This window comes from Mobula birostris, chromosome 5 (assembly GCF_030028105.1).
Source record: "Mobula birostris isolate sMobBir1 chromosome 5, sMobBir1.hap1, whole genome shotgun sequence".
Lineage (NCBI taxonomy): Eukaryota > Metazoa > Chordata > Chondrichthyes > Myliobatiformes > Myliobatidae > Mobula > Mobula birostris.
Genome location: NC_092374.1, coordinates 134,147,441 through 134,174,215, shown reverse-complemented (window position 1 = coordinate 134,174,215; position 26,775 = coordinate 134,147,441). Strand labels below are relative to the sequence as shown.

The window sequence follows — 26,775 nt, the reverse complement described above, 5'->3', positions numbered from 1 at the left end:
CACACTCAGGTTGGAGGAACAGCACCTTATATTCCGTCTGGTTAGCCTCCAACCTGATGGCATGAACATTGACTTCTCAAACTTCCACTTATGCCCCACCTCCCCCTCGTACCCCATCCGTTATTTATATACACACATTCTTTCTCTCACTCTCCTTTTTCTCCCTCTGTCTCTCTCACTATACCCCTTGCCCATCCTCTGGGTTTTCCCCCCCTCCCCTTTTTCTTTCTCCCTGGGCCTCCTGTCCCATGATCCTCTCATATCCCTTTTGCCAATCAACTGTCCAGCTCTTGGCTCCATCCCTCCCCCTCCTGTCTTTTTCTATCATTTTGGATCTCCCCCTCCCCCTCCCACTTTCAAATTTCTCACTAGCTCTTCTTTCAGTTAGTCCTGACAAAGGGTCTCGGCCTGAAACGTCGACTGTGCCTCTTCCTAGAGATGCTTCCTGGCCTGCTGCATTCACCAGCAACTTTGATGTGTGTTGTATGGATATAACAGTCCATTATTTGCCACAGGCAACTGTGGAGGTCAAGCCTTTATGTATATTTAAGGCAGAGGTTGATAGTTTCTTGACTGGTTAGAGCTTGAAGGGATATGGGGCAAGACAGGAGATGGGGGCTGAGAGAAAAATTGGATCAGCCATGATGAAATAGCAGAGCAGACTTATTTGGCCAAATAGCCTAATTCTGCTCCTATATCTTGTGGTCTTACCATCTTATAGATTTGAACCTCTCTGTACAAGACCTTGCTTTGACTACTACTGTCTGTAACCAATGCATTGTCTTATAACAATCCATTTCCTTTTGTGCATTCACCATAATTTGGACTTTTCACTGCAACAACTCAAAAGGCTTATTGGTGTTATTTATTAAAAACAATGTTAAAAAATCCCTCTTAAGTATTATCTGTGCATGTACAACTTTAGTGCTGAAACAGTTTACTTGGTAAACCAACGCACACTAAAAAATGCTGGTGAACACATCAGGCCAGGCAGCATCTACAGGAAGAGGTACAGTCGACGTTTCGGGCTCCTGACGAAGGGTCTTGGCCTGAAACGTCGATTGTACCTCTTCCTGTAGATGCTGTTTGGCCTGCTGCGTCCACCAGCACTTTTTTTGTGTGTGTTGCTTGAATTTCCAACATCTGCAGATTTCCTTGTGTTTACTTGGTAAACCACTTGGCGAAGGAGGTGGAAGGTTTATGAATTAGTTTTCCACTTCCTTTCCCTGAAGACTGAACTTGTGATGTGTACATGGTAGCATATATGGGATTTCTGAATAGTTGATTCTAATTACAGTCTCTTGGGATGTGGTCATGCTTGGCTTACAACAGATAATTTTTGATACGGACTTTGTGTGCTGTTATTGAGTGGTAATGTCTCAGTGCCTTTGGTGCTTTATTGAAATGATATTGTCTGTACAGGCAACCCCCATGTTATGACCATTCAGCATATGGAAATTTACCCACACAGAATTCACAAATCACTTCCCAGAAATCCACGATACAGAATAAAATTCGTTGTAATGGAATTATGTCAGACAGGAAATTTAAATTAATGCAAAATGTAAAACAAACATGTTTTGCCTACGTTTTAAAATCTGCATTTCTTGTTGCCTGCACTGATGAAGTGGTGCTGATATGTTAATTTTGTCCATCAGTACTTCCCCAGGAGGTTTCCTGATTATTTGTTGTGAATTGTATCATTAAGCTGTATGTCACTATTTAAAGTGTGTTTCTCCATTCAGACTGAAGACTGGAGTTGGTAGGCAGAGACATGAGGCTTTCACCTATCACAACCATTTGTTTCCCTTACCTCACTCGATCTATCCCTTTCTGTCTTTATCTCTCTCGCTCTCTCGCATTCATCCCTTGATTCTGATTACAGCATCACTTGGACCTCCAAAGGCAACTGCTGACCACTCAAGATTTGCTTTCGAAATTTTCACGGCAAATCTCAAGTGTGCTTCTGCTGTGAACTAGTAGCTGTAGTGCTATCGTTAGTATCGAGAGAAAAGCATCTCCTACAAATGTATTCCACATACAACGTGGGATTTGATGGGAATTAGAGTTTCACATTATGGAAAAATTGTGATATGAAACGTTTTTTGGGAATGCAACCCCTCGGTGATATGACGGTTGCCTATTTTTTGTGTGATCGGATGTTGAGTTGTGTGATCTGATGGTGAGCATAAAATGTCAAATCCTATTCAACGCCAACCCATGGCAGAAAATGCAAATTAACCTATATAATCCACACTCATGGAAGATGTAAACTTCTGTATTCTCACATCTTGGAGTTTGGTATCTAAACTTCAATGCAAGTGAAGCACACTTTCACCATTTTTCCATTTTTTGGAATGTGAAATGAGCATGGATCTCATTATTCCTGCTGTTCCAGGATCTTAAATTGCTCTCTGCTCGTTACGGCCTGCAGCTTGATGTATGATGCTGCCACCGAAGCTCAACTCTTTATTTTTCTGACTGGGCTTACATTTTTTTCAGTTCACTTTAACCAAAACATGATGCGCCTCAGATTCTACCGTCACTATCCAGAATTGTTTTTATTATCCTTTTTTTATGATCACATTTGCTCTGTTTTGCCTGTAACATTATGAATGATTCCACCTATTCTGATCATGGACTGTTTATCCCACTCCTATCAAGGAGGAGGCCACGCCAGGACCACCAGTAACTCAAAAAGTTACTTCTGCAAGCAGCAAGGCTGACCAACATCTCCATCCACTAACTCCACCACTACAAAACACCTTGTGTATAGTCTAGATCCTTATGGGTATATAATCAATCTATGCATATAAGCTATCTTATGTATTTATATTTATTGTGCTTTTATTATTATTATTTGTTATGTTTTTTTGGTGAGCTCCATTGGATCTGGAGTAACAATTATTTCATTCTTTACACTTGTGCACTGGAAATGACATTAAACAATCTTGAATCTTGCCTTGATGTACCTGAGCTTGAGCAGGCTTACGGTTTACATTTGTCAGATCAAGCAGAGAGTATAATGGCTTCCTGTGCTTTAATGATTCTGTAAATGGTTAAAGCTAGGCTTCTCAGATCCATGCCCCACACTTCGAAGAAGTGCAAAAATCAAAGCTAGTTAATAGGAGGGGATAAGGCTTTTCATTTCGGCTCTATTATTAAAGATAGATGAGAAGGTATGATTTTGATTATTGTAGGGGAGGAAGTTTACACTTGGAACAAATACTTATAATAAGAAGTGATATGAACTTAAAAAGGTGGTCATGAAATGTTGGTAGTTAGATAGACAGGTAAACAAGATTACTTATGAAGTTTGGGAGCGGGGAAAAGATTGTGAGAGTGGCTGTGAATATGAAATGTAAATAGTCAGATTGACAGCTAAACAATGTCACTTGTGATGAAGTTTGGGATTGGGGAAGAGATTGTGAAGAGTGGTTGTGAATAGGAACAGAAGTTTATCTGGAGCACGGTGGAGCAAAGAGAACTCAATGAGATGATAGCAAGTTGATTCTGAAATGGGATAGTTCACAGGAAGCCTACTCAGGATCTTTGGGTGGAGTAGAGTAAAGGCTGATTTATACTTGTGTGTCAAATCGAACCCTATGCAGAGCCTACGGGTATCCCTACGCCGTAGCCTGACGCGTACCTCTCCCAAAATGTAACTGTGCGTCGTGGCATTGCAGACCGAACAACTGTGATTGGTCCGATTGGTTTCATCACATTTCCTCCTACGCTGCAGTAGCTTCCTATTGGGCGACTGAAGTGCAGGGAAGGAACACTGGCTGCAATGCTTTCCATAAAGCTTTACAGACCTCCGAAATGGAAGACACATTTTGCTTTTACGCAAAAAGACGCTCCCTTTAAACTTGTTTACCCCGAGAAAGACTACCATGATCATGAAGCCTTGCGCGGGCAGGTGTGTGTGCATGTGTGACGTGCGCAAATTGCAGAGTGACGCAGACACACCAACGCACAAGTATAAATGCTCACAACGCACGTAGGCCACTTGCGTAGGTTACGGCGTCCATTTGACACACAAGTATAAATCAGCCTTAACTTAGAAAGGTGAGAATTGAGCAGTGTGATCCAGCTACTGTTTGAATATATATAAAAAAAATCTGTCCTCAGGGCAAGGGAGCAAATCTCAACATGAGGGCCTTCTGTTCGGAGTTAAAAAATGCATCAATTTGAGATCAATTTGGTTTTAGAATCATCAGATTATTTCAGAAAATGATTATACGATCCAGTACAAAGTAAAACTGTTACTTGAATTGTAACATTGGAAAGATGTGCCAATTCAATTGTGTGATGTTGCCAGAAGATTGAGATTTTCATGTCTTAATACTTGAATATACTTACCATATTTGACTGGGGGTTAGAACTGTGTTTGGGTCACCAGCTAAACTCCGTTAATGCAGGAATGTATTAGTGTAATTGTAGTGATAAATGTATTTGCACAATTCAGTAGATGAACTCGTTAAAAATGAGTATTGTAAATCTTGAATTGATCTTTTTATTAAAGGAATTCTTTAATTGCTACCAAGAAAAATAATTACAGTAGGTTTATTGTAACAAGGCACAGCAACATGGCATCTGTTGTACATTGTGAGTAAATCATTTCAAATTGTTTTTTTCTTAATGGTGCATCGTAAACATTAGAGGTAGGTTTCATTCCCAAGGTAAAGTTGGATTGTAATTTAGTTGTAACAAATTAATTTGTAGTGTGATTAAGTTTATGGTTTTGTATTCCAGAAACACGATCAGGGACATGTTCTGTTGGATTTAGTCTTCAGGCATCTTGATTTGACAGAACGCGATTACTTTGGTTTACAAGTGGCAGATGATACAACAGACAGCCCTGTGAGTATTCCTTTCTGACTTGAAAGAATCTGCATTGTTGATTTTTCAACATCAGGTTAAGAGCATATGATAGTTGGCTCCTTTTTTTTTAGAAAAAGCTAAGTGTGACCTCTTGGAGATTTTCATTAATTTGGTATTGGTTTTTTATTGTCATTTGTAGTAAGATGCTGTCAAAAGATTGTCTTGCAAAATGCTTATACACATGAAATCATTACAGTGCTTTGCGGTTTGAATAAGATGAAACAATGATAATGCAGGATAAAGTGCTAAAGCTGCTGAAAAAGTGCAGAGCAGGATCATGTGGTAGGTTGTGAGGTCAAGAGTCCATCTTATTGTACAAGAGGACCATTCAAGAGACTGATAACAGAGGGATAAAAGCTGTCATTAAGCCTGATAGTATGTGCTTTTGTATCCTTTGCCCAATGGGAAAGGAAAGAAGGGAGTCTGGTTGGGTCTTTGATTATACTGGCTGCTTTACTAAGGTTTCTTGGGCAGCAAGAAGCATAAACAGAGTCTTATAGAGGGGAGGCTGGTACCAATAATATGTGTCCAAAATTCTGCAGTTTCTTGGTCACATGCAGAGCAGTTGCCATCCCAAGCCATGATGCATCCAGACGGTATTCAGTGGAAAAGAATTTTCAACGTTTTAATGGCGTAGACATAGACACAGAGAAAGTGCTCCCACTTGTGGGTCAAAGCATGACGAAATCATTAATGTAAGATTGTTGACAATATTTGAAAACATCTTTTAACCCAGTGAGTGATGATGTTGAACTTGCTGCTATGATTAAAACAAATGAATGGTGCAGGTATAGTTGAGAAGAGGTAGGGGATGGGTTGAGATCTGATGTGATGAAGAAAGTTAGAAGGAAGCTCAACATGAGCTTTAGTGTTGTTGTGTACAGGTCAGGCCTAATGTTTTGCTTATGCTACATTTCCCATGTATTCTTGAAAGAAATGCTAACTTGAAGATAATGTTCTCAAGCAGAGGGAAAGCAAACTAATTCATTTGCAAGTAGCTAGAAAATTGCAGATGTATTTCTGGTGAGCAAAAAAGTTAATTTTATATGAAACTATGGTGCAGACGTCTAAAGAATTTGAAATACAGGACAAACTATTCATAAATGCACAAATGTGCAGTTGGTATTATTTCAAGGTTGAAACTTCAACTACATGAATTTTATTTTGAAACATGGAAACAATTTTTTTTATAGCGTAAAGCAATTTTCCTTTGCACTTTTTCAAACACGTTGGGAAAGGGGAGAAGTAACTAGGAAAGCTGGTAGCTGTTAAACATTTGTGTTTCTGCTCTAGAACTGGGTTCTTTTTATGCATACCATTGGTGAACTACCTATTTGTGGAACATATTTTAATTTTATTTATTTAGTGATTCAGGTCCCTTCGAGCTACAGTGCCCCAGAAAACCCACAACCCTGATTAACCCTAATTTAATCATGGGACAATTTACAATGGCCAGTTAATCTACCCGGTGTGTCTTTGGACTGTGGGAGGAAACCAGAGCACCCGGGGAAAATCCATGTATTCCACGGGGAGAACGTACAGACTCCTTACAGAGGATGCTGGAATGGAATTCCAGACTCCAGATCCCTCTGAGCTGTAATAGCATTGAGCTATCTTCTACGCTACTCTGTCATGCATCTCATTTAATTTCTTGCAGTTACAAAACTAAAAATAAAATTGCCCAATATTCACATTAAAAGTATCCTATATATTGTGCTGTTGTCCTTTTGAAAATGCTGACTTTTAATTGAATTTTGTTTTGTGTTGTGCAAAGTCGTTTATTTTGCAGTTGCATTTTAGTAATTCAATCTGATAGGAAATGTTAAAAGTTGTTCTCTAAAATGTTTTCCAGCGATGGCTAGATCCAAACAAATCCATCAGAAAACAACTAAAAAGTAAGTTTGAACTTCAATATATTTCACTGCCTGAAATATCAGCTTTTGCATGTAATTCCCAAGTAAAAAGCTGATCATTTTTATTGCAGGGGGATCCCCATACAACCTGAATTTTAGAGTCAAATTTTTCGTAACTGATCTCAATAAGCTACAAGAAGAATACACAAGGTGGGTTGAGAACACTTTTAAAACCATGGAAGGGTGTAGGAGGGTTGGTGAAAGATGTTAGAAGAAAGTTTTATGCACAATTAATTATTAAGGTCTTTTATTTTTGATTTTTATCATTTCTGTTGATTTACAGAATAATTCCTCATAAGCTGCTCTATCACTTTCCTCTACTGTTTATCTGTATTATTCTCCTTTTATACTAAAGTAGCTGATACTTTTATACTGGCTGATCATGCAGTCATTGGAAAAATGGTATTTTTTCATTTGAATGGAAATAATTGAGGGTTGCATCAATAAAAGTGCATTTCTATTCATCTTCAAGTATGAAAGCTTGAATCACATTTTCAAAAAATGAAGAGGGAGCACTGTTATCTGTTTCCATCTACCTATAGCATCTGCCTCGACACTCTCTTACCACCCCCACCCAAAAAATAAAACACTGACTCTATTTGCCCATCAACCCTCTCCCACATCTTCATCTAGTTCCATCCTCATCTGTCGCACTTTTAATCAATTGTCATGCCCAACAGCTTGTGGGAACCAAGTGGGAGATGTCTAACATGTTATGATAGCATCTGTCTTGCCTCTTGCCTCACTTCTGTATGCTCCCTGACTTCCCTCTGTGTCTTTTGTCCTGATGCCACCTCTCATCCTGAAGCAACCACTATCCTTAATGCCTTCAAAGATTCTGCTTCACCCTCTGAGTTCCTCCAGCAAGCAGCGTCAGCTTTCGCCTTTTCAGGGTAGTTAGTCTAAGGTGAATACTTTGGTTTAACCTTGACCTAATCAAGGGTGGCAATTAATTTGCATACAGGAGCAAAAACCCATGTGATAATGAACATTTAATAAATAAAGTTCTGCACTTGATTTAATTGTACCATGAAGTAATGCAACTCAAAAAATAAAGTTTAAAATCTTGGCAGTGGAATACTGATCTTAGTACTACTCTGAAATAGTTGCCCAATCTTAAAGTAGGACAGAGAACGCTGTAAACGATAGGATTGAGTAGCAACTTTGGAAAGAGAACTTGTATTAATATCAGGTTGAAGCAATGTTAACGTTAGTTAATGAAACAGTTTTTTACCCCTGCAAATGCAGTCTCATCCCACTGGCTGTTTTTGTTCAGCTTCCTAGCATTATGTGTTTGTGGGTTTTTATCTGATTTCCATAAAGCATATCTTGAATCTATAATTGCTGAAGGTTTTATTTCAGGGTGGGGAATCGAGTGAAAAAGACTGGAATGTGTTAATGGGCAATTTTCATAAATGGAATATTCTCTTTGCCCTTGGGTATAGTACAACTAAAAACACTGAATTCTCTGATCCAACTTGAAGCCTTGTAACTTCCTATTTGCAGCATGCATATGTACTAGAATGTCAATTTATTGCAATAAATTAATTCATACGTACCCACACCAAAGCTTTGGATTGTTAGTGGTTATTTAATATGAACTTTAGAGATGATCTCGGTGAACTTGATAGCTTCAAATCCACATTTAACATGCAGAAAGCTGGTAATTTATCTTTTTGCAACAATTCACTATTCTGGATCTGAAAGATGCGCATTGATGTTTAAATCCAAGGGTTATTACTATTTAAATTCATAAACATGTTTAATCTCAAATCTAAACAATTTAAGAAAAAAAACGCTTGGGATCAAAAACTTAGTAATATAGTGTAAGTTGACAACCAATACTTGTAAAACCTGAAGTGATCTTAATAACTTTTACATATTGGTATTCTTTATTTATCATTGATTTTTATCAGTGCCATCAAAGTTGAAGGTAGATTTATTATCAAAGTTTATATTTGTCACTATATATATCCCTGAGATTAATTTTCTTGCAGACATACTCAATGTTTTAAGAACCGTAACAGAATCACTGAAAGACCACAACAACCACTGTGCAACAGACTACAAATTATACAAACACTAAAAGAAAGCAAAAAAACAATAAATATCGAGAATGCGAGGTGAAGACCCCTTGAAAGTGAGTCCATAGGTTGTGGGATCAGTTCAGTAATGGGACAAGTGAAGTTGAGGGAAGTTATCTGATTCAATAGCCTGACAGTTGAAGGGTGAACCATGGTGACATTCTGCAGACTAAGTACAAAACTATGATGGTGGTTGTAAAGTAGACTCTCTTCCAAAGCAAGATTGTACAATTACAAGAAATACTGAAATTGTGATACATATGTGTTAGTAAATTGATACTTTCAATTGGTTTTCAGTTGAGTCAGCAGCTGATATTGTTACCATTTAATTCTTAGACAAATCTGGCCTTGTAAAGAATACTTTGTTTTAATGCTTGTGCCACCAGGTGACCAAAGAGAGGAACAGCAAGGGTAAGGCAAAATGTAATGAAGATATTGCACTGGTGCTGGTAGCTTGTGTTTCTAGCACTGTTATCTTTGAAGATCAATTAAACTAAAGAACTTTGTAGTACACTTTCTGTACAGTCATTTATATATGTTTCCTGCATGATCAAAATTAACATTTTCCAAAGCCATTTCGTTTCCATATCTGGAAAAATAGTCCCCTTCAGCCAGGTTGATGGCAAGACTGGTGGAAATGCTGTACGAATTTCAAAAAGTTATTGGAAAGAAGCAATTCTTCAGAGTGCAACTAGGGATTTGGAATTAACAGGATGATTCCTAAAGATTGATACAACTACAATATAACAAATAGGTGCTTTCTGGATCTCAAAGTTATATTTCCAAGTTTACTGATGCAAAATTAGTTGTAATTGTGAGTACAGTGGAGGATGTAGAAAGGCTTCAAGAAGATGTAGACATGCTGACTGAGTGGACAGATGGAAACATGCGAGGTTTTACACTTTAGTGCACACAGCAGAAAGGTGTAATAATTGTTAAATACTGAGAAGTTGGGTCGTATCGTGCTTAGAGGGATCTGGAGATGCAACTAAAGATCAACGTGCAGGTGTAGCAATTGTTTGGAAGGACAAACCATATGAAAGAGTACAAGTTTTGTTGTAATCGTTCAGGGATTTGGTGACCCCCACATCTGAGGTATGTATATAGTTTTTTCCTTGTATAAGAAAGTATATACTTGTCATTGGAGTATGGTGAAGATTCAGTAGGCTGGTTCCTAGGTAAACTAACTAATAGCTAACGATACCAAGGATATAGGTAAATAATTGATCATAGGCAACATGTCTTGCACTATCTATTTTATAACATTGTATGAACTTGTTTTTCATTAGGTACCAATATTTCCTACAACTTAAGCAAGATATTCTTAGTGGAAGGTGAGTATTATTCCTGTAACTTTTGGAAAAGCTATTTCAGTAACCAATTCTAAGTCTTGGGCTGGCATATAATAAAGAGTTTTCAACTGAAATATCTTGAGGCTGTAGCTAAGAAAAAAATTCATTTTTAAACTCTATCCCAGTTACTTAAATTTAGTCATTAATTCTGTCTCTATAGGCTACAATCACCTTTCTAAGTGTACATCTTTATTAATAAATGCCATTTAAAATATTTTCTCATAGGCATTCACTTGTAATACATTAACTCACGATCTCTCCTATTCCTTGTACTACCAGATCATCTATATTTTACACATTTTAAAGATCCTTTATCATGGTTGATGCTGTAGTAAACATAGCTTCCCAATGCAGGTCAATTCTAATATCCTATTTGGAAACATGTCAAGTTTAAAATAAAAACTCGGTGGTGATGGTCAGAAGTACCTGTCGCTGTGTAGAAATTCCACAGGTGAGGCAACTGTGGGGAAAAGATGATGGTATTTCTGGTCAAAAGTCCTTCTGAAAAGGAGGCTCTTTGAGCTGAAATATTAACTTCCAGAAATACTACATCATAATCAGGTTTAATATCACTAGCATATGTTGTGAAATTTGTTGATATGCAGCAGCAGTGCATTGTAATACATAATAAAAACTATAAATTACAGTATATATATATATATATATATATATATATAAAGTTAAATAAGTAGTGCAAAAAAAAAGTAGTGACATAAGTGTTCATGGGTCAAATGTCCATTCAGAAATCTGATGGTAGAGGGGAAGAGGCTATTCCTGAATCATTGTGTGTGCCTTCAAGCTCCTGTACCTCCTTCCTGATGGTAGCAATGAGAAAGGGGTATGACCTGGGTAATGGGAGTCCTTAATGATGGATGCCGCCTTTTTGAGGCATCGCTCCTTGAAGATGTCCTGGATGCAGGGGAGAACTGGCTGAGTTTACAATATTCTGCAGCTTTTTCCGATCCTGCACAGTGGCCCTCTATACCAAATGGTGATGTAGCCCGTTAGAATTCTGTCTGTAGAAATTTGCAAGTGTCTTTGGTGACATTTCAAATCTTCTCAAACTCTCGTGAAATATAGCGGCTGTCACCTGTATTTCCAGCAATTTATTTTTATTTCCAATTTCTAGTAACTCTACTTCAAATTACTCAAGGATGAAGACCAAGAAGTTCTTAATTTGATCTCTCTTGGATTGCACGAACAATTTCCTCCATAGTATCACAGTCCTTGAGGTGGAAATATTTTTTATCCATTTGCTCTGTACCAGTGATTCAAAGTGGATGTGCAGGAACAGAGAAATATCAATTCAAGGTGAAGTTTCAGATGATTCGCTGTATATATTCACTAATATGGTCCAATTTTCCAGTGAGAATTTCACAGCTGTAGGAAAGGAAGGTTTGTACCAAGAGATGAACTGCTTTGAGTTTAAGGTAGCTTACGTTTAGACAACTAGTGACAATTGTTGGAATGATTGTTTTCCAAGAATGAAGTGGAGTATTGAGGTCAAGTCTATTGCACAATTTAGTAGATAAATGTATAAAGAGTAAACTATAGAGTAGAATTGATTTTGGCTGAAAATGACATTGAACCCAATAGTTCCCTTCTTACCTCTAGCTAGTTCATTTATTTAAAACTTTGAGGTATGAGGTTGTTTATCTCAGTCTGAAAGCATGAAAGTAATTGCCCGAGATAAATCATGTGACCACCAGATACTAAAAACAAAATTTAAAAACAAATTTCTAGTTCAATATTTTGATCAGATGACAAGGCCATAAAGACATTGGAGCAGAATTAGGCCATTCGCCCCTTGACTTCTGCTCCGTTATTTATTCATAGCTGATTTTTTTTTTCTGCTCTCAACCCCATTCTTCTTCCATCTCCCCAAAAACCTTTGATGAAGAAGAAGAAGACAACTTAGCCTGAGCAGCTGACAGTGGCACCATCCTCTAGCTAGACTGATTCCTCCTCTTTATTTTAAAGGCATGTTCTTCTGTTCTGAGGCTGTGCCCTCTGGTCCTGGACTCTGCTGCTATAGGAACATTATCTAGGTCCTTCAATATTTGGTAGCTTTCAGTGAGATCCCCCACGTTCTTCTAATCTCTATCAAATACAGGCCCAGGACCATCAAATGCTCCTCATACATTAACCCTTTCATTTCCGGGATCATTGTCATAAATCTTCTCTGGACCTTCTCCAATGCCAGCATATCCTCTCATAGATATTGCACCCAAAACTTGCTCTCAATACTTCACACAAAACGTGGGAGGGATTCAGCAGGCCAGGCAGCTGAGTTCCTCCAGCATTTTGTGTGTGTTGCTTGGTTTTCTAGCATCTGCAGATTTTCTCTTATTTGTGATTGGATCACAGTACTTCAAATCCGATCTGACCAATGCCCTCATAAAACCTCAACATTACAACTTTTATATTCTAGTCCTCTCAAAATTAATGCTAACATTACATTTGCCTTCCTTACTACCAAATCAGCCCGTAAGTTAATCTTTAGGGAATTTGGCACAAGGAGTTCCAAATCCCTTTGCCCCTCTGATTTCTGAATTTGCTTCCTGTTTAGTAAATAGTGTACATCTTTATCTACCAAATTGCATGACCATACACTTCCCTACACTATCTTCCATCTACCACTTCTGTCCATTCTCTTAATCTGACCAAATCTTTCTGCTTTCTCAACACTACCAGCCTCTTCACCGATCTTTGTATCTGTCGCTTATATAGAAAGTTATCATTGTTTAGTGTTAAATTTAAACCACAGAAATCATCATAACTGTCTGGCTTTTCTCCATTATGAAATGTTTACAGAATGGGCAAAAATCTCATGTCCAAATCTAGTGTTCTACATCAATTTGGACCTAACTGAAGAGTTTATAATATTTCTGCTTTGGCATTGGCATAAATCATAGAGCTAAATAATATATAGCATTTTTGCTCAAATATGCAAAAATGAAATTATTTTTTTATCTGATTGTAATTCTAATAGAGGTGGATTTAAAAACACTGAGTTAGTTGCAAAGTGCAACTTTGTGTGTTTAAATTTGCATTGAATTAAGTGTTTTTAAAGTATTTGAGTTGCACCCCAATTGAAGCCTTAAACTGGGGTTAGTGCACCAGTGTTGTTATACTTTATACTTTATTGTCGCCAAACAATTGATAGTAGAGCGTACAATCATCACAGCGATATTTGATTCTGCGCTTCACACTCCCTGGAGTACGAATCGATAGTAAATATTAAAAATTTAAATTATAAATCATAAATAGAAAAGATAAAGTAAGGTAGTGCAAAAAAAAACCAAGAGGCAGGTCCAGATATTTGGAGGGTACGGCCCAGATCCGGGTCAGGATGGGGAAATATGAGGATGTGTGGAAAAAGTGATGGCCAAAAATGATAGTCAGCAGTATGATATTGCATACTTCGCTGAGGTGCATCATAGGGTACTTTCACTATTTTGAGATGTTGAAATCCCTGCTGGCTTCTAGAAGTAAACAGTTCGGCCTGGATTTGTTTAAAAAAAAAAGTTTGGAGGGGCTCCAGTGTGGGATTCCACTTTCTAGTCATGGTCTTTTCATTGGTTATGAACGTCTGCAGCATTTAGTGAAAGATGCATCTGACAAACTTGTTGCATTCATTATCGAGGCAGTTTGCACATGAGTCAATAAATATCTCGAATACCCAGCTTTGTCACTTATGGCGCAATGATTCCAAAGTTCTCCCTCTCTCCAAGTACCTCCCACATCAAGTCAGTTTTAAAATTGCAATTAGTAACTGCAGAATATTTTGAATGTCTGTAAGAAAGGTATGCAACTTGCAAAATGTAGATTTTAGGTTGAAGTCTTACCTGACCAAAATGTTTAGGTGTCCAAGTTTTCATGTTAGACATGGAATAACTGCATGACTTTTCATTTCTCTGTTGTAGGTTGCCTTGTCCTTACAACCTTGCAGCCCTTCTGGCTTCTTACTCTGTTCAGTGTAAGTATTGGCTTAACATTTTCTCATGTAAGACTGGTGTTACTCCTTCGAATATTTCTTTACTATTCAAAATTTTTAGAAACGTAGAAAACCTACAGTACAATACAGGCCCTTTCGCCCACAAAGCTGTGCCCAACATGTCCTTACCTTAGAAATTGTCTAGGGTTACCCATAGCCCTCTATTTTTCTAAGCTCCATGTACCTATCCAGGAGTCTCTTAAAAGACCCTATTGTATCCGTCTCCACTACCGTCGCCGGCAGCCCATTCCACGCACTCACCACTCTGCGTCTTTTTAAAAAAAAAACACTTAGCCTGACACCTTCTCTGTTCCTACTTCCAGGCACCTTAAAACTGTGCTCTCTTGTGCTAGCCATTTCAGCCCTGGGAAAAAGCCTCTTTGACTATCCACATGATCAATACCTCTCGTCATCTTATATGCTCTATCAGGTCACTTCTCATCCTCTGTCGCTCCAAGGAGAAAAGGCCGAATTCACTTGACCTATTCTCATAAGACATGCTCCCCAATCCAGGCAACATCCTTGTAAATCTCCTCTGCACCCTTTCTATAGTTTCCACCTCCTTCCTGTAGTGAGGTGACCAGAATTGAGAACTCTCTATATTTGACTTACCAAAATGAACCTCCTCACACTTATCTGAGTTGAACTTCATCTGCCACTTCTAGAACATAGAATAGTACAGCACAGTACAAGCCCTTCGGCCCACAATGCTCTGCCGACCCTCAAACCCTGCCTCCCATATAAGCCCCCACCTTAAATTCCTCTATATACCTGTCTAGTAGTCTCTTAAACTTCACTAGTGTATCTGCCTCCACCACTGACTCAGGCAGTGCATTCCACGCACCAACCACTCTCTGAGTAAAAAACCTTCCTGTAATCGCCCCCTTGAACTTCCCACCCCTTACCTTAAAGCCATGTCCTCTTGTATTGAGCAGTGATGCCCTGGGGAAGAGGCGCTGGCTATCCACTCTATCTATTCCTCTTATTATCTTGTACACCTCTATCATGTCTCCTCTCATCCTCCTCCTCTCCAAAGAGTAAAGCCCTAGCTCCCTTAATCTCTGATCATAATGCATACTTTCTAAACCAGGCAGCATCCTGGTAAATCTCCTCTGTACCCTTTCCAATGCTTCCACATTCTTCCTATAGTGAGGTGACCAGAACTGGACACAATACTCCAAGTGTGGCCTAACCAGAGTTTCATAGAGCTGCATCATTACATTGCGACTCTTAAACTCTATCCCTCGACTTGTGAAAGCTAACACCCCATAAGCTTTCTTAACTGCCCTATCCACCTGGGAGGCAACTTTCAGGGATCTGTGGACATGTACCCCGAGATCCTTCTGCTCCTCCACACTACCAAGTATCCTGCCATTTACTTTGTACTCTGCCTTGGAGTTTGTCCTTCCAAAGTGTACCACCTCACACTTCTCCGGGTTGAACTCCATCTGCCACTTCTCAGCCCACTTCTGCATCCTATCAATGTCTATCTGCAATCTTCGACAATCCTCTACACTATCCACAACACCACCAACCTTTGTGTCGACTGCAAACTTGCCAACCCACCCTTCCATCCCCACATCCAGGTCGTTAATAAAAATCACGAAAAGTAGAGGTCCCAGAACAGATCCTTGTGGGACACCACTAGTCACAATCCTCCAGTCTGAATGTACTCCCTCCACCACCACCCTCTGCCTTCTGCAGGCATACCAATTCTGAATCCATCTGGCTAAACTTCCCTGGATCCCATGCCTTCTAACTTTCTGAATAAGCCTACCGTATGGAACCTTGTCAAACGCCTTACTAAAATCCACTACACTACCCTCATCTATATGCCTGGTCACCTCCTCAAAGAACTCTATCAGGCTTGTTAGACATGATCTGCCCTTCACAAAGCCATGCTGACTGTCCCTGATCTGACCATGATTCTCTAAATGCCTATAGATCCTATCTCTAAGAATCTTTTCCAACGGCTTTCCCACCACAGATGTAAGGTTCACTGGTCTATAATTACCCGGACTATCCCTACTACCTTTTTTGAACAAGGGGACAACATTCGCCTCCCTCCAATCCTCCGGTACCATTCCTGTGAACAACGAGGACATAAAGATCCTAGCCAGAGGCTCAGCAATCTCTTCTCTCGCCTCGTGGAGCAGCCTGGGGAATATTCCGTCAGGTTCTGGGGACTTATGTATTTTAACAACTCCAACACCTCCTCTCCCTTAATATCAACATGCTCCAGAATATCAACCTCACTCATATTGTCCTCACCATCATCAAGTTCCCTCTCATTGATGAATACCGAAGAAAAGTATTCATTCTCAACCAAGTTTTGATGTCCCGCTGTAACATCTGACAGCTCTCCACACTATCCACAACACCCCCGACCTTTGTGTCATCAGCAAATTTACTAACCCATCCCTCCACTTCCTCATCCATTTATAAAAATCAGAAAGAGAAGGGGTCCCAGAACAGATCCCTGAGGCACACCACTGTCGCCGACTTCCATGCAGAATATGATCTGTCTACAACCACTCTTTGTCTTCTGTGAGCAAGCCAATTCTAGATCCACAAAGCAAGGTCCCCTTGAATCCCATGCCTCCTTACTTTCTCAATAAGCCTTGCATGGGGTACCTTATCAATTGCCTTGATGAAATCCATATACACTGCATCTAATGTTCATCCTTCATCAACGGGTTTAGTCACATCCTCAAAAAATTCAGTCAGGCTCATAAGTCAACACCTGCATTTGACAAAGCCATGCTGACTGTTCCTAATCGTATCATGTCTCTCCAAATGTTTATAAATCCTGCCTCTCAGGATCTCCTCCATCCACTGAGGTAAGACTCACTGGTCTATAATTTCCTGGGCTATCTCTACTCCCTTTCTTGAATAAGGGATCAACATCTGCAACTCTCCAATCCTCCTGAACCTTTCCTGTCCCCATTGATGATGCAAAGATCATTGCCAGAGGCTGAGCAATCTCCTCCCTCACCTCCCACAGTAGCCTGGGATACATCTCGTCCGATCCTGGAGACTTATCCAACTTGATGCTTTCCAAAAGCTCCAGCTCATCTTCTGTAATGTCTATATGCTTAAGCTTTTCAGTCCGCTGTAAATCATTCGCCAAGGTCCTTTTCTGTAGTGAATACTGAAGCAAAGTATTCACTAAGTACCTCTGCTATCTCCTCTGGTTCCATACACACTTCTCCACTGTCACACTTGATTGGTCCTATTCTCTCAGGTCTTATCCGCTTGCTCTTCACATACTTGTAGAATGCCTTGGGGTCGTCTTTAATCCTGCCCACCGAGGCCTTCTCATGACCCCGTCTGGCTCTTTAATTCCATTCTTAAGTTCCTTCCTGCTAGCCTTATCTTATTCTAGATCTCTGTCATTACCTAGTTGTTTGGACCTTTCATAAGCTTTTTGTTTCTTCTTGACAGGGTTTTCACAGCCTTTGTACACCACAGTTCCTGTACCCTACCATCCCTTCCATGTCTCATTGGAGCGTATCTATGCAGAACTCCACGCAAATGTCCCTTGAACATTTGCCACATTTCTGCCGTACATTTCCCAGAGAACATCTGTTCCCAAATTATGCTTCCACGTTCCTGCCTGATAGCTTCATATTGACCCCTTCCTGTTTCTAACTTCCACCCACAGTGACTCAGTAGATAATCCCTCCATGACTTCCTCCTTTTCTGTAGCCATGACACTATCTTTGATCAGCAGTGCCACGCCCCCACTTCTTTTGCCTCCCTCCCTGCCCTTTCTGAAACATCTAAAGCCTGGCAATCTAAGTAACCATTCCTTCGCCTGAGGCATCCAAGTCTCTGTGATTCTCACAACATCATAGCTCCCAGCACTGATCCACGCTCTAAGCTCATCCGCTTTGTTTATAATGCTTCTTGCGTTAGAGTAGACACATCTCAAACCATCAGGTCTGTGCGCATCCCTTCTCTATCACCTGCCTGTCTTCCCTCTCGTACTGTCTCCAAGCTTTCTTTATTTGTGAGCCAACCGCCCCTTGCTCCGTCTCTTCAGTTCGGTTCCCACCCCCCAGCAATTCTAGTTTAAACTCTTCCTAATAGCCTTAGCAAACCTCCCTGCCAGGATATTGGTCCCCCTTGGATTCAAGTGCAACCTGTCCTTTTTGTACAGGTCACGCCTGTCCCAAAAGAGGTCCCAATGATCCAGAAATCTGAATCCCTGCTCCCTGCTCCAATCCTTCAGCCATGCATTTATCCTCCACCTAACTTTATTCCTATACTCACTGGCATGTGGCACAGGCATTAATCCTGAGATTTCTACCTTTGAGGTCCTGCTTCTCAACTTCCTTCCTAACTCCCTGTAGTCTGTTTTCAGGACCTCTTCTGTTTTCCTACCTATGTCATTGGTACCAGTATGTACCATGACCTCTGGCTGTGAAGCTGTTAATTTCTGGCTGTTTATTTTCCTTTTATTGATATCCTGGCATCGCCATTTCTGTACCGTTACTTTCAAAACAGGTTCAATTAAGGTGATGGCAGGGCAGGCAGCATACCTAAAATAAGGTGTCAACTTGAAGCTACAAAACAGGATTCCATAGATGCTAAACTAGTTCAACAAACTGGCTGTGGGACTGGATACACCCACAATGAATTGATGAATATCCCCTACACCCCTATTCCAAGTAGATGTGAGTAATCGTGAATAATTACTGTGAGCTGGAGATTCAGTAATGCACAATCTAGCCACAGGTAATACCTGCAATTACTTGGAGAAGGGTGTTCCTTGTAAACTGTTAGTTTTCTCCCCCCATAATGTAAAGCTGTGTCTTGTGTGCATGTATCTCGGAATAATATACAGAATCTTATTATGTATTTCTAGTGTTTGGGTAGTGATGTGTGAATTCAGGGTAAAGCTAATTTCTGTTCACCGTAAGCCATGGCACGGGGTTTGCCTGTGCAAAATGGAAATGCTTAACATTCAGAAAGTCTGCATGGATGATCCTTGTCCAGCACCTAGATTATAAATCACTCTTCACTCAATGTGGTTTATAAAACATAGGAACAGAATTAGACCATTCAGCTGGTTGAGTATGCTTCACCACTCAGTCACAGCTAATTTATTTATCCCTCTCAACTTGTTTCCTGGCCTTCTCCCCATAATCTTTGACACTCTTGCTACTGAGAATCTGTCAATCTCCATTTTAAATATACCCAATGACATCTACTTAATTAAAGGAGGCAGCCTGCAGGTGAAGGTGTGATGGTATGGCAGGTTGCAAAGTGTGTCTCTGGCCTGCCATTGTGTGCTTAAACATCCAAGTTGTTGCATCCAAGTCCTTCTGCAGACTCCCTGCTTCCTCAAGTCTACCTGGCCTTCCACCTAGCTTTCTAACATCTTTAAACTTGACCACAAAGCCATCAATTCCTTCATCCAAATCATTGACATATGACCTGTAAGAAGTGGTCCAAATACTGATCCCTCCAGCACAATATTGGTCACTGGCAGCCAACCATAAATGGCTCCCTTTATTCCCACTCTTTGCCTTTTACCAATCAGCGCGTCTTCTATTCGTGCTAGTATCTTTCCTGTAATATCATGGGTTGTTACCATGTGCAGCACCTTCTCAAAGGCCTTGTGAAAATCTAAGTAAATAACATACACTGACTCTCCTTTGTCTATCCTGCCTGTTATTTCCTCAAAGAATTCCAACAGATTTGTCAGGCAGGAATTTAAGGAAACCATGCTGACTTTGGCCTATTTTTCCAGGTGCCTCGAAGTCACTCAAAACCTTATCCTTAATAATCGACTCCACCATCTTCCCAACCACTGATGTCAGTCTAACTGCCCAGTAATTTCCTTTCTTCTGCCTACCTCCCTTAGAGAATGGAGAGATATTTGCAATTTTCCAGTCCTCTGGAACCATTCCAGAATTTAATGATTCTTGAAAGATCATTACTAATACCTCACCAATCTCCTCAGCTACCTCTTACAGAACTCTGGGGTACAGATGACTTACCTAACTTCAGAGCATTCGCCATCCCAAGCACCTTCCCCTTAGTAATAGCAACTACAGTCACATTTGCCTGCTGACACTCAAATTTCTGGCATGCTGCTAGTGTCTTCCACAGTTAAAAACTGACGCAAAATGCTTACAAAGTTTGCCATTTTTGTCCCCCATTATTACATCTACAGTGTCATTTTCCAGCAGTCCAATATCCACTCTCGTCTCTCTTTTGCTATTCATGTACAGTATTTGAAAAAAAACTTTTGGTATCCTCTTTAATATTATTGGCTAGCTTACCTCATTTAATCTTTTCTCTTATGGTTTTTTGTAGTTGCCTTCTTTGGTTTTTAAAAGTTGCCTAACCCTCTAACTTACCACTAATTTTTGCTATTTTATATGCCCTCTCTTTTGCTTTCATACGAAATTTGACTTCCCTTGGCTGCCACGGTTGCCTTATCCTCCCTTTAGAAATCTTCATCTTTGGGATATATCTGTCCTGCACCTTCCAAGTTGCCCCCAGAGACTCCAGACATTGCTGTTCTTGTGCCATCCTTGCTAGTATCCCCTTCCACTCAACTTTGGCCAGCTCTTCTCTCATGCCTAATTCACTTCACTCCACTTTTATACTGATACATCTGATTTTATCTTCTCCCTCTCAAACCACAGGGTGATTTCTATCGTATGATGATTACTGCCTCCTAAGGGTTCTTTTACCTTAAGCTCCCTCATCAAATCTGGTTCATTACCCAATCTAGGATTACCTTTCCCCTAGTGGGCTCAACTATGAGCTTCTCTAAAAATCCATTTTGTACGCCTTTTGCAAGTTCCGTCTCTTGGGATTCAGCACCTACCTGATTTTCCCAAGCTACATGCAGGTTGAAATCTGCCTTAACTATTGTAATATTACTCTTGATAACGTGCCTTTTCTATTTTCCTTTGAAATTTATGTCCCACATCCTGGCTATTGTTCGTGGGCCTGTATACAACTCCCATCAGGGTCTTCCTTCCTTAGAAGTTTGCGTTAATTTGGTACGACATCTAAAACTGTGACACCTTCTATATATGTGTGGTGGAAAGTATATCGAGTGGCTGCATCACAGCCTGGTATGGAAACACCAATGCCCTTGAATGGATAATCCAACAAAAAGTAGTGGATACGTCCCAGTCCCATGACAGTAAAGTCAGCCCCACATTGAACACATCTACACTGAGCGTTGTCACAGGAAAGGAGCATTCATCGTCAGGGACTCGCACCATCAGGTTCAGGAACAGTTATTACCCCTCAATCATCTGGCTCTTGAACCAGAGGAGATAACCTTTCGGTTTAAGATGGAGCTGGTAATGCCCAACATCTACTTATTGGTGGCAAAATACAAAGCAAAGAAATCTATTAAATACCTTATTAATAACACTTTATTAATAATGATCACAGCCAACAAAGGCAAGGCTAGGTGAGTGGAGGTGAGGGCAAGGCAAGCAGAGGCGGGAGGAAGGAAGTCCCAATCTCTAATCAACTTGAGCACTGGGCCAAATTGGAAAGGTTGGGTATGGGCCAAATCGTGGTGGTGAGGTCCAGGCCCAAGAGCTTTCCGAGAAAGATGAATGACTCAATGTTTGGACAAATTAAGCACCAGGCCAGAGTGAAAAGGTCAGGATGTCAGGACTGGAGGTGAGGGACAGGCCAGTTCTGCCTGGTTCTGCTCACTGCTCCACGACTTTTACTCGGCTCTGCACTGAACTGAGGCTGTGGCCTGCTCTGGCTTCGAGCCTGTGGTCCCGTGACGTTTACTCGGCTCTGCAGTGTATTCCAGCTGTGGCCTGCTCTGTCTTCGAGCCTGTGGTCCCGTGACGTTTGCTCGGCTCTGCAGTGTATTCCGGCTGTGGCCTGCTCTGGCTTCAAGCCTGTGGTCCCGTGACGTTTACTCGGCTCTGCGATGTATTCATGCTGTGGCCTGCTCTGGCTTCGAGCCTGTCCTGTGACGTTTACTCGGCTCTGCAGTGTATTCCGGCTGTGGCCTGCTCTGACTTCAAGCCTATGGTCCCATGACATTTACTCGGCTCTGCAATGTACTGAGGCTGTGGCCTGCTCCAGCTGCAGTGATGCCTGGCTTTGTGTTTTTTGTAAGACTTCAGTTCTGAGTGCTATATGCTTACTTTTATTGTTTGCATTTTTTTTTACCCTCTCTGTGCACTGGATGTTTGACGGTCTTTTGATTTTAATGGGTTCTTTTAAGGCTGCCTCTAAGGAGTGAATCTCAAGGTTGTATAATATGTAGATACTGTAACATTAAATGTACTTTAAACTTTAAAAACTTTATTCACCCATCACTACTGTTCCCACAACCTATGGACTCAGTTTCAAGGATTCTTCATCTCATGTTCTTGATATTTTTGCTTATTTATTATTATTTTTTCTTTTGCATTTGCACAGTTTGTAGTGTTTTATACATTGGTTGTTTGTCCTGTTGGTTGCAGTCTTTCATTAATTCTATTGTGCTTGGATTGACTGTGTATGCCTGCAAGAAAATGAATCTCAGGGTTGTACATGGTGACATGTATACTTTGATAAATTTGCTTTGAGCTTTGTTCTTGGTCCCACCATCCTGCCCAGGTAGGTGAATCTGCCGCTGCTGGGGAAGTTAACGCTATATACCTTGACAGGAGGAAGGGACCCTGCAGGAGGGTCATGGTCTCAGTCTTTCTCTGGCTCACTGATTCCAACCTGTCCACCAAAGGAAACAAGTGCTGTGTTTTCTCTTGCATGTGCTGGTATGTAGGTGATAGTAATGTGGGGGTCATCTGCCAAGTAGAGAATAGAGTTCACCTAATGCCCCTCTGCTTATCTTTAGTTGTTTGCCTCATAACCCAGTCAATCACCAGGTTAAATAATATCACCGACATCACACAGCCTTGACTGACTCTTGTCTTGAATTCAAAGCTCAAATTGCTGTCTCAAAATGTGCAGGTGAAGTTAGCATGGAAACTCTGGATAAACTGGACAGTTTTGGAGGGAATCCCGTATGACCTGAGAATTTGCTAGAGGCTCTCCTTATGGATGCTACCAGAAGCTTTTCAAAGCTCGCAAAATTCACATACAGTTGTCTCTCTCACTCTGTGCACTGTTCTGTGATGTTATGCAGCATGAAGATCTGGTCGACACAGACTCTGCTTCTCCCGAAGCCAACTCGCTCTTCCCTCAAGCACACATTGACAGCATCTGTAACCTGTTGGATAATGACTTTGGCGAGAATCTGGCTGGGCCCTGATAAATGTCTGATGCAATGATAGTTGTTGTAATCAGTTAGCACTCCTTTCTTGGGGATCCTAACAATTACTCCCTTTGTCCAGTCCTTGAGTACTTGTCCCCATCCCCAGATTATACTAAACAGTGGTTATAGGATGGCTGCTGCAACTGTTGGTTCAGCTTTGAACAGTTCAATGTTCAAATTGTCATGTACTGGAGCTTTGCTGTTCTTTAATTATTTAAATGCAATAACAACTCTTCTTTCTTGGGTGGATCTGTGTTGATGTCGAGGTCCTCTGCTGCCTCTTGTATACTGTTTTTTTCATTTGGTGGTGATCTAAATGGTAATTCTCTGAAATACTTCGTCCATCGTGCCTCTTGCTCTTTCGCAGTTGTCAAAAGCAGACTGTTCTTATTTCTCACAGGACCACTGGATCTGGCCTGAAACTTTCCGCAGATCAATTTTGAAATATTGTAAATATTTCCCTGATCACCTTGATTGCTGCTGTTTTGGCCTCCTCTGCAAGGTTTTCCATGTAGACTCTCTTATCCTTTCTTACAAGTCTCTTCATTTTCTTGTTAGCTGAAGTTTCTCCTTAATTCGGGTTGACTTTGCATCTAACACTTTCTTCTTAATTCTCCATCTTTCTTCTAAGGCTGTCCACGTTTCCTGTTGTATCCATTCTTTGTTCTTTCCAACCCTGTATCCTAGACAAGCCTCACTGCTGGCTTTGAGGACTGAGGCAATCCGTTTTCACATTGTGTGGATCTTGTTTACTGACACGTCCTCAGGGTCTTGCAAGGTCTAGAATCTGTTCTTAAGCTGAATCGTGAAGGCAGAACGTATCAACATCAAAAGCGTCTTTGTAAATGCATTCCAGTCCCAGTGCTTCTCAGTTTGAGTTTCACCACAGCTACGACAAGGTGGTGATCAGTTCCTGTATCTCTTCATCTTTATATCCTGCAAGGATTGTCTCCACATACCACTGATCATTAAATGGTCAATCTGATTCTTGTCATGTCCATTGGGTGAGCACCTTGTCAGTTTGTGGATTTCATGATGTGGGTTGAGAGTCCCTTCTATGACCAGATTGGTCATGGCACAGAATTCCACCAGTTTTTCACCATTGTTAATCATCACTCAACATCCATGTATGCACATGACCCCAGTGAGATGTGAGTTGTTATTTTCCACTTTGGCATTTAGATCTTCTATGATGATGATTATGTCATGGCGTGGTGTTAACTCCACCTCTGATTACAGCTGTCCGTCAAAGACATCCTTTTCTTCAATGTCACTATCATTAGTTGGAGCAGAGCACTGGGTCACAGTGTCCTTCACTTGCTTTCCTTTCAGCCTGACTCTCATCAGCCTACTGTTGATTGGTTTCCACTCCAGCAAGCATTTTTAAATGACAGCCACACCATCTTGATGCTGAACATCTTCTCTTCCAGAGTATAAAACTGCTTCACCAGTTGCTGCTTTTAGTTTGCCAGACCCTGCCCATTTGTTTTCACTGATGCCCAGTATATGTCGGCTGTAACAACACATTTCTTCAGTTATTTGTGCTAGCTTGCAAGTGTTCTATATGGTTTGTACATTTCAAAAATCAGTTTTGATCTTGATCATGGCTTCCTTCATCATGCCAGTGGCTTCCTCTTGGTTTTCACTTCAGTCAGTTGTGCAAATCCCAAGTGGAGACTCAGGAATACCATCACACACAGATACAGTTGTGCTAGAAAGTCTGTGAACCCTGTAGAATTTTCCCTACTTCTGCAGAAATAATAAGTCCTTAACATAAGTCCTAAACCTAGACAGAGAACCCAATTAAATAAATAACACAAAATACATAATACTTGTTCATTTATTTATTGAAAAAAATTATCTAATATTACATGTATTTGTTGGAAAAAGTATGTGAACCTTTGCTTTCAGTAACTAGTGTGACTCCCTTGCACAGCAATAACTTCAACCAAACGTTTCCAGTAACTGTTGATCAGTCTTGCACATGGGCTTGAAAGAATTTTAGGCCATTCCTCCTTTTAATAAAAAAAAAAAAAAAAAAAAAACAACTGCTTTCACTCTAGGATGTTGGTGGGCTTCCTTAATGGATATGATCTATACGGATTATAGTAAGGCATTTGACAAGGTTCCACGCGGTAGGCTTATTCAGAAAACCAGAAGGCATGGGATCCAGGGAAGTTTGGCCAGGTGGATTCAGAATTGGCTTGTCTGCAGAAGGCAGAGGGTCGTGGTGGAGGGAGTACATTTGGATTGGAGGGTTGTGACTAGTGGTGTCCCACAAGGATCGGTTCTGGGATCTCTACTTTTCGTGATTTTTATTAACGACCTGGATGTGGGGGTAGAAGGGTGGGTTGGCAAGTTTGCAGACGACACAAAGGTTGGTGGTGTTGTTGAAGATTGCAGAGAGACATTGATAGGGTGCAGAAGTGGGCTGAGAAGTGGCAGATGGAGTTCAACCCGGAGAAATGTGAGGTGGTACACTTTGGAAGGACAAACTCCAAGGCAGAGTACAAAGTAAATAGCAGGATACTTGGTAGTGTGGAGGAGCAGAGGGATCTGGGGATACATGTCCACAGATCCCTGAAAGTTGCCTCACGGGTAGATAGGGTAGTTAAGAAAGCTTATGGGGTGTTAGCTTTCATAAGTCGAGGGATAGAGTTTAAGAGTCGCGAGGTATTGATGCAGCTCTATAAAACTCTGGTTAGGCCACACTTGGAGTACTGTGTCCGTTTCTGGTCGCCTCACTATAGGAAGTATGTGAAAGCATTGGAAAGGGTACAGAGGATATTTACCAGGATGCTGCCTGGTTTAGAGAGTATGGATTATGATCAGAGATTAAGGGAGCTAGGGCTTTACTCTTTAGAGAGAAGGAGGATGAGAGGAGACATGATAGAGGTGTACAAGATAATAAGAATAGATAGAGTGGATAGCCAATGCCTCTTCCCCAGGGCACCACTGCTCAGTACAAGAGGACATGGCAGTGGGAAGTTCAAGGGGGATATTAGAGGAAAGTTTTTTTTTACTCAGAGTGGTTGGTGCGTGGAATGCACTGCCTGAGTCGGTGGAGGCAGATACACTCATGAAGTTTAAGAGACTACTAGACAGGTATATGGAGGAATTTAAGGTGGGAGGTTATATGGGAGGCAGGGTTTGAGGGTCGGCAGAACATTGTGGGCCGAAGGGTCTATGTCTAACATGAACTGCTTGCTTCAGATCATTCCATGTCATTTCTATAGGATTAAAGTCAGGACATTTGACTTGGCCATTCCAAAACACAAAT

The 26,775-nt window shown here is 40.7% G+C and overlaps 1 protein-coding gene across 5 annotated transcripts in view; it reads left to right on the top strand.

Annotated features, from left to right (window-relative positions):
• ptpn4a (protein tyrosine phosphatase non-receptor type 4a) overlaps nucleotides 1-26,775 on the top strand; it is a 254,199-nt gene that overhangs the window by 129,982 nt on the left and 97,442 nt on the right. For all 5 annotated transcript variants that reach the window (XM_072258734.1, XM_072258733.1, XM_072258732.1 and 2 more), the window contains 5 exons: nucleotides 4,756-4,863; nucleotides 6,737-6,779; nucleotides 6,869-6,947; nucleotides 10,171-10,215; nucleotides 14,160-14,212. In XM_072258734.1, the coding sequence (XP_072114835.1) occupies nucleotides 4,756-4,863; nucleotides 6,737-6,779; nucleotides 6,869-6,947; nucleotides 10,171-10,215; nucleotides 14,160-14,212 (328 nt within the window). The remainder of the gene's footprint in view (nucleotides 1-4,755; nucleotides 4,864-6,736; nucleotides 6,780-6,868; nucleotides 6,948-10,170; nucleotides 10,216-14,159; nucleotides 14,213-26,775) is intronic.